This window comes from Vipera ursinii (genome assembly GCF_947247035.1).
Source record: "Vipera ursinii genome assembly, chromosome: 1".
NCBI lineage: Eukaryota > Metazoa > Chordata > Lepidosauria > Squamata > Viperidae > Vipera > Vipera ursinii.
In genome coordinates this window covers 288,729,738-288,746,008 of record NC_139512.1, presented here as the reverse complement: position 1 = coordinate 288,746,008, position 16,271 = coordinate 288,729,738, and the positions used below count along the sequence as shown (strand labels likewise).

General features: G+C 38.0%; 1 protein-coding gene across 1 annotated transcript in view; it reads right to left on the bottom strand.

Annotated features, from left to right (window-relative positions):
* The window catches only part of WDR64 (WD repeat domain 64), a gene marked incomplete at both ends in the record, with an annotated part of 56,353 nt that overhangs the window by 9,041 nt on the left and 31,041 nt on the right, over positions 1-16,271 (bottom strand). The window contains 7 exons of the mRNA XM_083375498.1: positions 692-880; positions 1,814-1,923; positions 3,025-3,086; positions 4,203-4,308; positions 5,502-5,638; positions 6,440-6,482; positions 13,736-13,826. Of these exons, the coding sequence (XP_083231624.1) occupies positions 692-880; positions 1,814-1,923; positions 3,025-3,086; positions 4,203-4,308; positions 5,502-5,638; positions 6,440-6,482; positions 13,736-13,826 (738 nt within the window). The remainder of the gene's footprint in view (positions 1-691; positions 881-1,813; positions 1,924-3,024; positions 3,087-4,202; positions 4,309-5,501; positions 5,639-6,439; positions 6,483-13,735; positions 13,827-16,271) is intronic.

Below are 16,271 nucleotides of genomic sequence, written 5' to 3'. Positions count from 1 at the left end.
AACAGAAACTCCATTAGCTGACAATTACTGTATATGCCACTTCTTATACAAATATGATTGTGTGATGAATCTATATACTATTAAATTTCTCCTGTTTATCTGTTTATAATTTTCAATTGGGTGAAATGGTACATCATAGGACTAAGTTAAATCTAGCAGCTCTTACTCCCATTGGATTAAACTTTTGCCTCTGTCCCACTGTGGTCAGCAATGCTCATGTGATTGTCATAGCCTAATGGATGAGTGACAATTTGGAACCAAAACCAAAATTTGAAATCTCTTAATGGCACTAGGCATTAACTAAGGGATGAGGGAAAGATTCAAATGCTTGCTGATGACAGACAGGAGAGGCCAGCTTGGGGGGAGGGCACCAATGGTCAACTGGTGAAACTTCTTCCTCCCTGGAATATACCAGAATGGGGAGCAGGAAATCAATCTTCTTCATGGTTTATGCAAAGGGGCAAGCAATTCTGTGGGTGAATCAAGGAAGAAGAGGAAGGTTCATTAGGGCTGTGCTGAAGGTCAGAAGGGGTGAGGAAATGGTGCCAACCTATAACATATGTGGAAAGGGTGATCCAGCAAGTCATGGGTTGTCTAGTTAATCATAATACTGATGAGCCTCTCATTCCCATTTCTTCTGATTTGAAAGTGCTAAACAAATTCTTTCAGCAAAGCAGATGTGCAACCTTACCTTTCCCTGTCAAAAAACAGTGGGTATTCAAACTTCTGCTTTTTATCCATAAACCTGGATTCTTCTTTTATTGTGAATGGAATTTCATTTACATCACAGGGCAAAATTATATCAGAGGATTCAGTAATTTCAAACACTCGGCGCTGTCCAAAATAGCCAAAGTAGACTCCACGAATTGAATGCCAAAGCCTTTTAAAGAAATCCAACCAAGAAATATTTTAAAAATAGTGTCAGTATTTAAGAGAAAAAAGAGATTGGAGGCAATGATATGAAGAGGCTTCAAATAATGTTATGAAAAATACTAATCAAATACAATCGGCATTATGTAGGTAGTCCTCGACTTATGACCACAATTAAGCCCAAAATTCTATTGTTAAGTGACACATTTGCCCATTTTATGACCTTTCTTGTCACAGTTGTTTAGTGAATCACTGCAGTTGATAAGTTAGTAACCTGGTTGGTAAGTGAATCTGGCTTTCCCATTGACTTAGCTCATCAGAAGGTTGCAAAAGGTGATCACATGACCTTGGGACACAGAAATGGCCATAAATATGAAGCAGTTGCCAAGCATGTGAATTTTTATCACATCATGATGGGGTTGTAGTCGTGAAAATGGTCATAAATCACATTTTTCAATGCTGTTGGAACTTTGAACAGTCACTAAATGTTTTAAGTCAAGGACTACCTGTAATAATTTTTAATGAAGTACCTTTTAGGACAATACATTAATAGCTGACAGTTCAGATAAATATATGTAATTGCCAAGGTGGCAATTGTAACTTTTTATCAGCTACCCTTTGTCAACAGTTGGCTCACAGAATGATTATGGAATACGCTTGCCTGGAACACCAACTCTAAGTAAGATCTGCCCTGAACAATTCCCTTTCGTCTTCTTTTCTTTAAAAAAAATCAGCCATCTTCCACTAGTGGCCATCTTTTTATGGTGGTGGCTAAGTTGCCATTAGGAGAGGCCAGCATGGCCAAATTCCCAGAGTCCCAAGCCCCATTAATAGAATTTATGGTCAGCTCCAAAGCTGATGGGCACTTAGTAAAGAACCATGTAGCCTGGTTAATGCTGTGATTGAGAGCCTCAGACAGTGTAAACAGCTAAATATAACTAACCTGACAGAACCATCAGTGGATGCAGTCATCACTAGGCATTTTTCATCATCACAAAATAGACTGACTATTTTAGCAGAATGAGCCCGCCAACAAATTTGTTGCTTTATGTGCTGCAAAAAAAAAAAAGTTAACATTATCTGTAATATTGTTGGGGGGAGGGAGCACAGGGGGGAGGCTCAGCTAATCTCAATGTACACATGTTGTACTTTGACAATAAAGGTTTATTATTATTATTATATTAAGTCAGAATTTTTAACACTTGAACAAGGCATGGTGGCCATATTCAGACACAGTTAAGCCCTACATCACATTCTCACATCAAGCCAAGCCAAAAGTGGACAAGATACATTATGTCTCAACTGTATGTATGTGTGAGACAGTCTACAATGCCAGATAGTTTGGGGATTGTTGATGGGTAACTGAAAGTTATAATGTCCATGCAGTTGAAATTTAAAGAACAGGTTATGAAAAAAGGCATGAAGACTCTGGTCTCAAATCTTGTTTTTATCAAATATGAGACCATCAAATATGACAACTTAAGCACATTCAAACTGTTAATTTGATATGGAAACTAAAAATTGAGATTGGCATCACTAAGCAATGTAGTCAAGTGACCTCAAACTTTTCCAATTATCAATGTTAAGTGACTAGCTGTTTGCATTTGCTTTTGTTAATTTTTGTTGCTTTGTGACAATTTCTTTTATTTATTAACATTGCTTTAAAATTTATTTCTGCCTTCTATGGTGTTATTAATCTTTTGAATTATTTGCAAATTTAATAAGCATTCACCTCATCATTCAAGTTGTAAAAAATGTTGATATGCAAAAGCCTGTGATTGATCTTGTGACAATCTCATAATTCATTTCATAATGCCAGTATTTAATAACATTTATTTTTAATAATTTTAGATTTCTATACTAATCCAAATTAATAATCCAATTTTAATTTACAAATATCAAATTATTAAACACTTCAGTAACTTCAAAGGTGAATTTAGCAGCTTTGGGAAATAAAAATTCTGCATGTAATTCTCATTCCCACAGATGTTTCTTGAATTACACAAATCATTAACTATTTTAATGTTTCATTTCCTTTCAATTTTTAAATTAAATCTATATGTAATACGTATCAACAAGCAAAGAATATGGACTATGTTTGAATATATGTAAATGAATTGGAAGATTGGAGATATTATTTTGCATTTTGCTCACCCTGCTTGGATCTTTTGGATCTTGCAGGAATGAGCCAATATTCCATCGAATAACATTTCCCTCTGTAAGACAAATCATCTATTAAAAAATTTGAACTTTTTCATAATACAGAATTGGCCAAGAGCCATCCCTAAGATAACTGCATGGCATCAATATCCTGTAAGTTAAGAATACATATCAAGTAAACAGGGATATTTTACGATTCAAACAGGGTCTCTTGATGGCTATTTTGCTCTGACTAAAGAAGACAGCTTAATATAAATTATTTTTATATCACAGAAACCCATTTTTCTAATATAAAACAGTATTTAAGATTATAAACACATTTTCATTTTACCAAAATCTTATTTGGATTACTATGAAAAACAGATTCAACTACTGCTATCAACCTGAAATTTTAAGCACTCTTGTTATTATCTTATAAAGCGTAACACTGTGTGTATCATCTTACACAGTCTTGCCAGGTGTGGCAAGACATCTCATTTCCCCACTTTGTTTTGAGAAATTTGCTTAGATCAGAAGTTCCTACGCTCCTTATGTCTAGATAAGTTGCTTTAATGAAGATAAGAAAGGAGTCATACAGATGCAGAAGGTCTGCTTCTTGCAGAATCCACAAGTCTAATTCAGGGTTTAAACTCTAGGGCCTTTTCCTCCTGTTTTTATGAGTCAATTGAAATTTGGTTCTTCTCTTCCCAGCCTTAAAACTGGGAGACAGCGGCATGGTGTTTATGCAATGGTTCTGTCTAGTCCAGAGGTAGCCAACCTCGGCTCCTTTATGACCCATGGACTTCAACTCCCAGAATTCCTGAGTCAGCATAGGGAGTTGAAGTCCATGAGTCATAAAAGAGCCGAGGTTGCCTACCCCTGGTCTAGTCTGAGAGGGCCTGATTCTTGCCTCACCAGTTTCATCTTTTGCATCCAGTTTCTTACCGTTAGGTATATTGTGTTTTAACACACACGATTTATTTATTTAGAAAGTCTATACTCTACCTACTGTTTTAACAATTCAGGGTAGACTACAGACACATTAAGAAAAATATTTCAATTGTACATTCAATTATAACTGATATAACAGTATTATTCAAAGGCCTGGAAAAGTACTTATTTTATTTATTTAACACATTTATATAGCCGTTGATCTATCTTGTATGACAATCATATTGAGCAATAAAGCTTACCTTTGTTAGCAGCAAAAAGCATTTCGACAGCCCCATCAGCACAAAGTGCTGTCAAAGGAATTGGAGGATGTTTCGTGTAAGGCCGAATTTCTTTCAGTACATCTCCCTTTACAAAAAGAAATACAATCACACTTTAACAAATCAGAATTTTCTGCAGCTAGGACTTGGGGATTGCATGAGTCATACCCATTTTCATACCTATCAAAATAAAAACCTTCTGTATTAGCCATTAAATTGGCTTACAGCAGAATTTTATGCTTACTTCCTCCTAAGTACAATAAATTATACTGTACTCAGTGTACTGCACCCTGTTCATGCATCACGCTAAGTTAAGGCTTTTTAAAGCAATGTTTGTTGTTCAAGTATAAAGGCCTGATTTGCATATTAGATATAAACTGCTGTTCACAAACAAAAATGCTGGGTTCATACATGTCATGGCCCAGCTCAGACTCTGGTGAGTATACCAAACAATGAACAGCCTGTTCCTGAGTCACTGCTGGATAACCAAGCGGCAGCTGCCATCAATCTCTGAATAAATCATGAGGAATCCGACTTGCTATCTGCTCCCAGTGCAAGGGCTCGCCATGCAAACAGGAGAGCAAAGGCAAGGCCCCTCACAAGAAAGGAGCCAAATCCTTTCAAGTGAGTAACACCAGGCTTGCTTCTATGAAAGAAGAACAGCCAGCGGAAACCTCCTCACTGGCAACAACTGTCTAGTTACTCAGACTTCGTATGCCTTGATTCAAGGGTCTTCAAACTTGGCCCTTTTACGACTTGTAGACTTCAACTCCCAGAATTCCTTAGCCAGCATGCCTTGCTGAGGAATTCTGGGAGCTGAAGTCCACAAATCATAAAAGGGCCAAGTTTGAAGATCCCTGCCTTGACTTCTGACTTGACCACTCATGGGCCCACTGTTTTGGATTTGGAATTCTCTTAGGGCAAAAGCTTGCTAGATATACTGTATGAGGATTTGATTTCTCTGGTGTGTGAATGTGTGTCTGCACTGATATTTCTTTTGCTACTTGTTCATTTGTTTCACAGATTTCTCCATTAAGTTTGGAACCACCTCCCTATATGTAAATGTGTGGCCTGAGACACAGCAACAATAAAACACTTTTAAGCTAAAGCCAAATGAGCCACCAGTGGCATAGAAAAAAGTGTGAATAGTTTTATATGTTTGGGGGACAACAGAAAAAACGGGAAAACATAGAAGATGTAGAAAAGTCTCTTGACTGGAGGAAAACGTAGCTGAAACTCTTCTTCACTACTTCACTACTTCAGTTCCATAAAAGGACTTACCATAATGCTCCATAGATAAATGAAACCATCTTCATGTGCGGAGGCAAGTATGGGTATAGAAAGATAATTATGTTTTCCAACTGATAATACATTGGGTATTGCTCCTTTGCTTGTGGAAGAATCTGGAAGCTTTATTTCTAAAGCAGAAGACAATTAACCAAACAGTATTCATATTTTTCTTTCCTTGAACATATCTTGTTTGTCATTCTCTACTGAGGTAAAATAAAAGCTTCACTTTCCTGCATCATATTCTATTTCCACTATTCATTTAAATTTTATTAAAATAAAATCCATCAAGAGTGTTATTACATAAATAATCAAGTCTCTATCGAAATTTGATCCTGTTGACTTCATGGAAAGACTTCAAACTTAATCCTGTTGACTCCATGAAGTCAACAACATGTTGTTGGCAAGAACATGAAAACAGTATGTCATTGCTTTCTTTCAAGATATTTTTTTCACCCTCTCAATTTTCTAGGATTTCATAGTGATTTTCCATCTAATCAATTCCAACCCTGCAAAGCTTTTCAAGATCAAGACTAGGATGCATGTTATAAAATAAATTCTTCAGTTTTTTTTCCCTTTGGAATTCATGTAGACCTTGTGGAAATTATTCCTTTGCTTCCTGAAGGGGAAGAATGTGGAGAGGTGGTTTTTCTTCCCTGAAGCAGAACACAATTCAACAAACAATATTCATGCTTTTCTTTCTTTGAACATAATTACTTATGTCATATTATTAGATTTATTAATGCATCTATGCCCACCTTTTAAGCACTTCGGTGCTTCCGATACAGAAGTATTAACCGTAATTTTCCTTGCCTGCCATTGAAGTAATCTCAAATAAACTAGCTGTTGCAGTTTTTTAAAAGTGTTTCTTAAACATACCCTCAAAAATATAGCTTATTGTCTAAAAGAACTAAAATGTTTCTGATTCATACCTGAAAGAGTAGTTGCACCAACATATTCTCTTATAACGCTATTCTGAAATCAAACAACAGAAATTTAACATTTTAGTTTTATTCAGTCCACTTCAAACTTAAATTAATCCTGTTGATTATTTTCAGCAAAAAACAATCTTTTTTAAAATGTTCTCATAATTAAATAAATCATGATTTTTTCAGAATATGTGCACAAGGTGGGGTGAACACTCTTCTAGCCTGCAATAGAAAGGCTTTGTGGCCCAAATAGTTATATCCCCAAATTCAGACACACCAAAATTCCATATACCGTATTTTCCGGCGTATAAGACGACTGGGCGTATAAGACGACCCCCTACATTTCCTGTTAAATTATAGGGTTTGGGCTATACTCGCCGTATAAGACTACCCCTCTTCCAACGCACACTAAATAAAAATTAAAAAACATCAGATTTGATTTTAATATGGTAATTTTAATTCAAATGCTTATGACATGCAGGTGCTTAGTAGGAAAACTGTCACTTATAAACATAAGGCTGTTTGTCATCAAACATGTAAACATAAAACAGTGCAAGTGGATTAAACAACAACAACAACAACAACAACAACAACAACAACAACAACAATAATAATAATAATAATAATAATAATAAGAAGAAGAAGAAGAAGAAGAAGTTGGAGGGGACCTTGGAGGTCATCTAGTCCAACCCCCTGCTAAGGCAGGAAACCCTATAAACCCTGTAAAAAATCACAGACTGCAGCTTCTTCTCCAATTGGTCCTGCTTTCCCTGCGCAGACTAAATGGGAGATCCGCTCCAGGTTTTCCAGCCAGCCCTGTCCCTAAATTTTCAGCACCCGGTGTATAAGACGACCCCTGACTTTTGAGAAGATTTTCATGGGTTAAAAAGTAGTCTTATACGCCAGAAAATACAGTATATATTCCACTAAAGTTCTCAGCATGTGACACAGCAGTCTAATGAGCCTTCTGCTGCTGATTTCTTTAATGAATTATACCAACCAGTCATCTCATTGCACTTTTGGGAACAGTAGGTAATAATACTACCAGCAGAGAAAGTAATATAGAAGTAGCGCTGAACTTTAGGCTAATACAAATTATTTTACCCTATTCTCTATCGAACTAAAATAAAAGCTTCACTTTCCTGTTCTCCTGTACATAATGGATGGGAAGGTTATATGAAGCGTGAACTCCTGTTTCCAGCAGATCTATTCCTGTACTTGATGCTTGCTTGAAAAGTACAGGTCCTTAGAAGGTTTCAGCTTATATTCTGTTCCTGCTGCTTCTAAGAATTATTCCAACCCTATATTTATATTGATTTGCCTGCTTCATCATGATAAATCGTGTGCAAGTTTTTTTATTTGTTATTTGATTTTTCTAGATCTATGTGATTTGGGGCTTTGTCCAATTTTGTCTAACGGTTTAAATTTTTAGTTTCCAATATTTCACAACCAGTTTTTCAGTTCTGATGAAAAGGGAACTAAGGCGTATTAGAGATATCCTGATTTAGTTGAGGAATATTATTGCCATGAGAAAATTCTCCCTGGGCATAAACTCAGCATTCAGTTTGCATGCAGTTGCAAACTACCATTTTCAGATGATTTTTAATTGTTTTTTTTTCTTATGCATATATCCACAGATGGCAGAACAGAATCCCTGAGGTTGGATTAAAATAGTTGGAAAATGTAAGCTTGGATGAAATCACCTCAAGAAAATACAAGAAAGGGCAATAACATAGCTTTCATATTCACAGCAGGCTTTGAAAAAAAATATGTGCCATCAAGATAGTATTGATTCTTAGTGACCACATTGATCTTGTCTATCTGTCCCTAGCGTATCTTTTAGGCCTTCCGACAGTACACTTCCAATAATGTAAATAAGTCCATCCACCTTGCTGCTAGTCATCCTTTTCTTTTCTTTTTCCTTCTACCTTTCCCAACATTAGAGTATACTAGAGAGAATTTAGTTTTTGCATAATGTGTTTAGAGTAGGATGATTTTAGCTTGTTCATTTGTGACTTTGGAGTGAGAATTTTGGGTTGATTTGTTCAATGATCCATTTACTGTATATGTTTTCTTGGCTTAACCATAGTTCGAATGCATTAATAATGTACTTCTTTTGCTTCCATAGAGTGTCACAGAGAATCCCATGGCTTGCACTCTACTGATCTTTATCAGTACAGACACATCACATGGCTCTACCAGGTGCTAGTATGTAACATATTTTTGGACTGCTTGATTTATTTATTTATTTTTATTTTATTAAATTTATATACCGCCCTTTCCCGAAGGACTCAGGGCGGTTTACAGGGTATTTTAAAATCAAACCAATACAAAATACAAAAGTTAAAAAACAATTTAAAAAGATTAAATTATCCCTAAAAATAAAAACCCCCGTTAAAAATTCTCAGCCTGGGCTGGAGAGCTCAAAGAGCCAGGTCTTTAGGTCCCGGCGGAACGAACGAAGGTCAGGGGCAGTCCTAAGCTCCACGGGCAGCTGGTTCCAGAGGGCAGGTGCACCCACAGAGAAGGCCCTCTCCCTGGGTGTTATCCGGCGGCAATCTTTTACCAGCGGCACCCTGAGAAGACCCTCCCTGTGTGAGCGCAGTGGACGAAGGGAACCTGATGCTGGCAGCAGGTGTTCCCTCAGATATCCCGGACCCAAGCCATTCAGGGCTTTATAGATCATCACCAGCACCTTGAATCTCACCCGGAGGTCAACCGGAAGCCAATGCAGCTCGCGGAGTAGAGGTGTTACATGGGAGTATCGGGAAACCCCCATCACAACTCGCACGGCCGCATTCTGCACCAGCTGAAGCCTCCGAGTGGTCTTCAAGGGCAGCCCCATGTAGAGAGCGTTGCAGTAGTCTAAACAGGAGGTCACAAGCGCATGAGTGACTGTGCATAGGGCATCTCGTTCCAGGTAGGGTCGCAACTGGCGCACCAGGCGAACCTGGGCAAAAGCCCCCCTGGTCACGGCTCCTATATGGTCTTCAAAATTGAGTTGTGAGTCCAGGAGGACGCCCAAGTTGTGAGCCCTATCAACAGGGGGTAACACCTCACCCCCCCATCGTTAAAGGTGGAATAGTTTGGTTAACCCGAGATGCCGATATGCACAGCCACTCAGTCTTGGCAGGATTGAGACGAAGCCTGTTTCTCCCCATCCAGACCTGGACCGCCTCCAGGCAACGGGACATCACGGCGAGGGCATCGCTGGGTTGGTTCGAGGTGGAGAAAAAAAGTTGGGTATCATCAGCGTACTGATGATACCCCACCCCGAAACCATGAATGACCTCACACAGCGGCTTCATGTAGATGTTGAACAGGAGGGGCGAGAGAATCGACCCCTGAGGGACTCCACAAACGAGAGGCCTCGGGGTGGATCTCTGCCCTCCCATCAACACTGACTGCAATCATTCCATTGTCAATTCTAAGGCTGGTTGTTGTACCTGCTGTCATTAGCTACTCTTAGTCACCTTGAACAGTGAGATGGGCAGCAAATAAATTTGATGATGATAATAATAATAATTAGTGTGGTCTCCTTTTTATTTAATTTTAATCACATATTTTTCATGTGCTCCTTGATTTATATTGCAAATTCTTTTCATTTTTAGCTATCAGGCAGTGTCATCGACAGCTAGGCTATTAATGTTTCTTTCTCCCACTTTAAAACCACACTCATCTTTTTCTAGTCCAGCTTCTTTTGATATGCTTCGCTCGCACAAGCATGAAACCGAAGACACCAGCCTGAAGATGACGAGCGGGACCTTGTCGAAACGTCGCCAAGACACCCTCAATCCTACACGGGAAAAGACCCGAATACGCCAATACCTACATACAGGGCTTTTTTTTGTCATAGAACGCTCAGAACGGAGTTCCGGCACCTTTTTTGGATGGAACCTTGTAGGGTAGGCAAGGCGGGTTGTATGACATGTGTGAGTTCCGGCACCTTTTTCTTTTACAAAAAAAGCACTGCCTACATAGATGATAGATAGATAGATAGATACAGGGAGTGCAGAATTATTAGGCAAATGAGTATTTTGACCACATCATCCTCTTTATGCATGTTGTCTTACTCCAAGCTGTATAGGCTCGAAAGCCTACTACCAATTAAGCATATTAGGTGATGTGCATGTCTGTAATGAGAAGGGGTGTGGTCTAATGACATCAACACCCTGTATCAGGTGTGCATAATTATTAGGCAACTTCCTTTCCTTTGGCAAAATGGGTCAAAAGAAGGACTTGACAGGCTCAGAAAAGTCAAAAATAGTGAGATATCTTGCAGAGGGATGCAGCACTCTTAAAATTGGAAAGCTTCTGAAGCGTGATCATCGAACAATCAAGCGTTTCATTCAAAATAGTCAACAGGGTCGCAAGAAGCGTGTGGAGAAACCAAGGCGCAAAATAACTGCCCATGAACTGAGAAAAGTCAAGCGTGCAGCTGCCAAGATGCCACTTGCCACCAGTTTGGCCATATTTCAGAGCTGCAACATCACTGGAGTGCCCAAAAGCACAAGGTGTGCAATACTCAGAGACATGGCCAAGGTAAGAAAGGCTGAAAGACGACCACCACTGAACAAGACACACAAGCTGAAACGTCAAGACTGGGCCAAGAAATATCTCAAGACTGATTTTTCTAAGGTTTTATGGACTGATGAAATGAGAGTGAGTCTTGATGGGCCAGATGGATGGGCCCGTGGCTGGATTGGTAAAGGGCAGAGAGCTCCAGTCCGACTCAGACACCAGCAAGGTGGAGGTGGAGTACTGGTTTGGGCTGGTATCATCAAAGATGAGCTTGTGGGGCCTTTTCGGGTTGAGGATGGAGTCAAGCTCAACTCCCAGTCCTACTGCCAGTTTCTGGAAGACACCTTCTTCAAGCAGTGGTACAGGAAGAAGTCTGCATCCTTCAAGAAAAACATGATTTTCATGCAGGACAATGCTCCATCACACGCGTCCAAGTACTCCACAGCGTGGCTGGCAAGAAAGGGTATAAAAGAAGGAAATCTAATGACATGGCCTCCTTGTTCACCTGATCTGAACCCCATTGAGAACCTGTGGTCCATCATCAAATGTGAGATTTACAAGGAGGGAAAACAGTACACCTCTCTGAACAGTGTCTGGGAGGCTGTGGTTGCTGCTGCACGCAATGTTGATGGTGAACAGATCAAAACACTGACAGAATCCATGGATGGCAGGCTTTTGAGTGTCCTTGCAAAGAAAGGTGGCTATATTGGTCACTGATTTGTTTTTGTTATGTTTTTGAATGTCAGAAATGTATATTTGTGAATGTTGAGATGTTATATTGGTTTCACTGGTAAAAATAAATAATTGAAATGGGTATATATTTGTTTTTTGTTAAGTTGCCTAATAATTATGCACAGTAATAGTCACCTGCACACACAGATATCCCCCTAAAATAGCTATAACTAAAAACAAACTAAAAACTACTTCCAAAAATATTCAGCTTTGATATTAATGAGTTTTTTGGGTTCATTGAGAACATGGTTGTTGTTCAATAATAAAATTAATCCTCAAAAATACAACTTGCCTAATAATTCTGCACTCCCTGTAGATAGATAGATAGATAGATAGATAGATAGATAGATAGATAGATAGATACATACATAGATAGATACAGATACAGATATGTAAATTATTCAAATTGCTAATAAAGAATTTTAGGGAGGCTGAAATGATCATTTCGAACTTCTTATGTTCTCATCAGTCAGTCATACCTGGTTCGAATCTTAGATTAAAAAGGGTATGACTGACTGATGAGAACATAAGAAGTTCGAAATGATCATTTCAGCCTCCCTAAAATTCTTTATTAGCAATTTGAATAATTTACACAAATAATGAGCTGTCATAAGTTGTGACTATATCCTGTGGATAGCCTTGAGTTAGGCCGAACAGGAAAGAAAGAGTTAATTAGCAAGGCATATTCAAAAGACGTGACATTTAACACACACACACAAACACACACACGTGTGTGTGTGTGTGTGTGTGTGTGTGTTGAATAAATAAGGGGAAAATATAGCCTTGCTGCACTCTTTTGCCAACCTGGAGCCATATTTCATCTAGACTGTGGCTTCCTGACCTGCACCTATGTTTCTCATGAGAAAAACAAGGTGTTCTGGGATTGTCATTTTTTTCTAACCATATTCTAGAACTTGACATGGTTGATACAATTGTATAATCAATGAAGCATGTGGTAATTTATTTTTGGTATTTGACTTTCTCAAATATCTAGCATGGATCAGCAATAGCCCGTGTGCATCAGCAATAATTTATTACTTTATTAAGATCAAACCACATAGACAGAAAAGTGCAAAAGATTTTTGATATGCTATGAACCTTCATCACGATTAACAGTAAATGAAATAAATGCAAAAGAGCTGGCTAAATCCTAAAGCCATTAAAAAAAAACCCTATATTTAGTCACAGCCTGTCTGAGGACAGAATGCACTCTCCTTGTCCTCTGGCATGCTTTTGCTTCTATTTTCAGCCAATAGTGACTTCTTGTTAAATGCAACCTCAGAATGGTGGTTTAAGGTGGCTGATGCTCTGCAGCTTTGCTGAAACTTTGAGGAACAGACAGATGGTAACCCGGATTAGAAACCATTTATTTATTTATTCATTCAGTTTATTTGCTGCCCATCTTGCCGTGGGGCTATTCTGGGGGGCTTACAATAGTAGAATGTAAAATTATAAACAAATGTAAAAATAATAATAATAAGAACAATGAAACAATAAAAACAAATAATGAAAATACAGCAATATGAATTAAAGGATGGGTGGGGAGAGAGAAGGATGCTCAGGGAGGACGGTGGGGTCTGCTATTAGTCTAATAGTCACCTCCAGTTTTGTATTCCCCCATGGTACAGGTCTTCAGGCTCTTATGGAAGGAAACCATGCCTTGAAATTACACTTCTTCCCTATACCACGATTAAAGTTAATCATCCTTTGTGTAAATTTAGTGATTTATGGTAAATCACATGTACTAAACTACTGATTGTTTTAATCATGGTTTGTGGAACTGACCATAAAAACCTAGATTATATATAATACTAAAGTATGATTTACAAACCATGATTCATGGCTCATGAAGGACACTAGTGTATTATGACTCAGCTATTTTAATACCTGATTATGCTCTAAGAATGGTTTGCAATCACTTTTTGACTTCACGGTCAAAGTTTTTACTTGTGGATCTGGCTTTTTAACATTTACACCCCTCCTTCCAAAAAAATAACAACTGCAACAAATTTTTTTTACCATTCTCCCTTCTGAAAAGGAACATACCATCTTTAACACTGAAGTATTCTCTTCTGCTTCCTGTGTAGGAATATCCTCCCAACGTGCTTCTGAAAAGGTGGAACATTCACTTGTATGCCTGTGTGGAAAATAAAATCCAGCAGGAAAATAAAATCCAGAAGGGTTAGTGTCTGAAAATACTGAGAATATTCTTAAGAATACAGTATATTAATCATCGTATAGTCTTCTTTGTTTTGCTTTTTTGTTATTTTTTTCCTAATAAACCTACCACAAAGGCTTGCTCTAAAGTCAGAATTGTAAGTTTCTTTAAAAAAATTTAAAAAGCAGTATAAATAGCATTTTGCTATTTATGTGAAAGGGGAATTGAAGTCACTATTTTCATCATTCAGAAATTGAGTAATACCAGTGACAACCTCAGATGCATGTATCTGAGCTGTAAATAGCAAACGTGATGATAGACTTCTGACAGAAAGGATACAAAAAGTGAACAAAAGCTGAGATTGGTGGTGCAGTTTCATGTCTGTCATTGGATGTGCAGACTGTTTTTGTTCTTTAGCTAATAACTGAGGAAAGAGTGAACATGAAAAATAAAATTGATTTTATATTGTGATTTATTGTATACTTAAGAGAATGGTTCAATATTGAGTGGGGAATAAGATAGAGATGTGTTGTCCCTTTCACTAAGAGATTGATGCATAACTGTATAAAGAATGATTATTGCACTTTAGAACTGGGAAGGTCATGGAGATAAACATCCATATGTTTTTATATACATATGATACCATGTTGTTGGTTGACAGCCTGATAAATTATTTGCAATGAATGTTAGGCAGATTATATGATGCTAAAGGGATATAGATCTGAAAATTAATGCATCAAAGACCAAGATAATTTTGTTTGAGAGAGAAAATGGAATGAGCTACTTGCAAGTTAAGTAGACATTTGGAAAAAATGGAGCCAATAAATGAGTTTGTGTACATAGTAGAGCATTTCCTAAAAATCGGAAAATGGATGGAGAAATTTTAAGGCATGGAAATGCTGGTAGCAAAGTAATAGGGAATATGTGTCTGATTTTTTTAACAAACTGAATGTTTTTTTTAAAAAGAAAAAATGTTTATAAGAATATACTTCTGCCCACTTTGTAACATGGAACTGAAAATTGGGTAAGTTAGGAGAAACAAAAGTAAATTGAAATGCAGTCAAAGATGTGTGGGTGATAAAGCAAGAATGAATGGATGCTGAATGAATGTGAATGGAACACAAAAAAACCCTGACAAGTACTGTATGTAAGAAGTTTGTTAGAGTGATTTGATCATGTAGACCAGAGGTCCCTAACCTTTTGGGCACCAGGGACCGGTTCTGTGGAGAGAGATTTTTCCGTGGACTGGAGGGAGCGTGGTTTTGTGTGCTGCTTGTATCCTGCGGATGTGGCTTTGCTTGTGTGCGTGGACTGGTTGCTGGCATGCTGTGGACTGGTACCGGTCCACAGTCCGGGGATTGGGGACCCTTGATGTAGACAGAATTAAGAAGGATTAAACTGAAAAACAAATCTAGAAAGGAAGAGTGAATGAGTCAACTGATCAGGAGGGAGACTGTGAAAGTTCTCACTGGATGATGTTCACGAGATCCTGAAACAGAAGGCCATGAGAAGGCAATGTATGAACAGAAGTAGGTACATGGTGGAACGAAGGATAGTTTGCAAGGACAGAAAACATGGAGAAGTTCAGTGAATTGTATCTATGGAAATTAGTTTGGGCTAGTTTTCTTTGTCTTTTTTCAACCTAATAATTTTAATTTTTCTGGCTTACTGTTTTTAGTCCTTTTTGCACTCTGAATAACACTGCTAACATCAAGAAGAAATAGTATGAGAGGTCCATATGCATATAAGAACGGGTCTAGGACAACTCACCATAGCCAATTTGCTGTGGGACAACTAAATGTTGAATTAATTGTTTCATTTTATTATTGTTGACCATATTTTCATCAAAATTATTGTAACTTGTATTTCTGGATTGACTTTATTTCTTTTATTATTATTGGCCATGGTTCCATTGAAATTAATTTAACTTTTATATCTGTTGAATTGTCATGTGGCAAGTTGTCCCATAGCCAATTGGCTGTGGCAAGTTTGCCATTACAAGTTGGCTATGGAAAGTTATCCAATTCCATGTAAGAACATGCAGAATAACTTTTCCCCTTAGCAAGCTGTGGCCATTAGTAGTGAAAATCTGAACTGATTTATGGGGATCAAAGTTGGCTATCCAATATCATATTTTGTCTACTAATTTAACATCACCACCAGATGGATCTGTAGCTGTCTGGCAAACTGTACTCAATGAGTAGTCCTCAATGGCACTACATCCACATGGAGAGAAGTAAACAGTGGGGTACCACAAGGTTCCGTCTTAGACCCAGTACTCTTCAATATCTTCATCAATGACTTAGATGAGGGAATTGAAGGGGAACTCATCAAATTTGCAGATGACACTAAACTAGCAGGAGTATCCAACACCCCAGAAGGCAAACTCAGGATCCAAAAAGATCTTGACAAACTTGAACAATG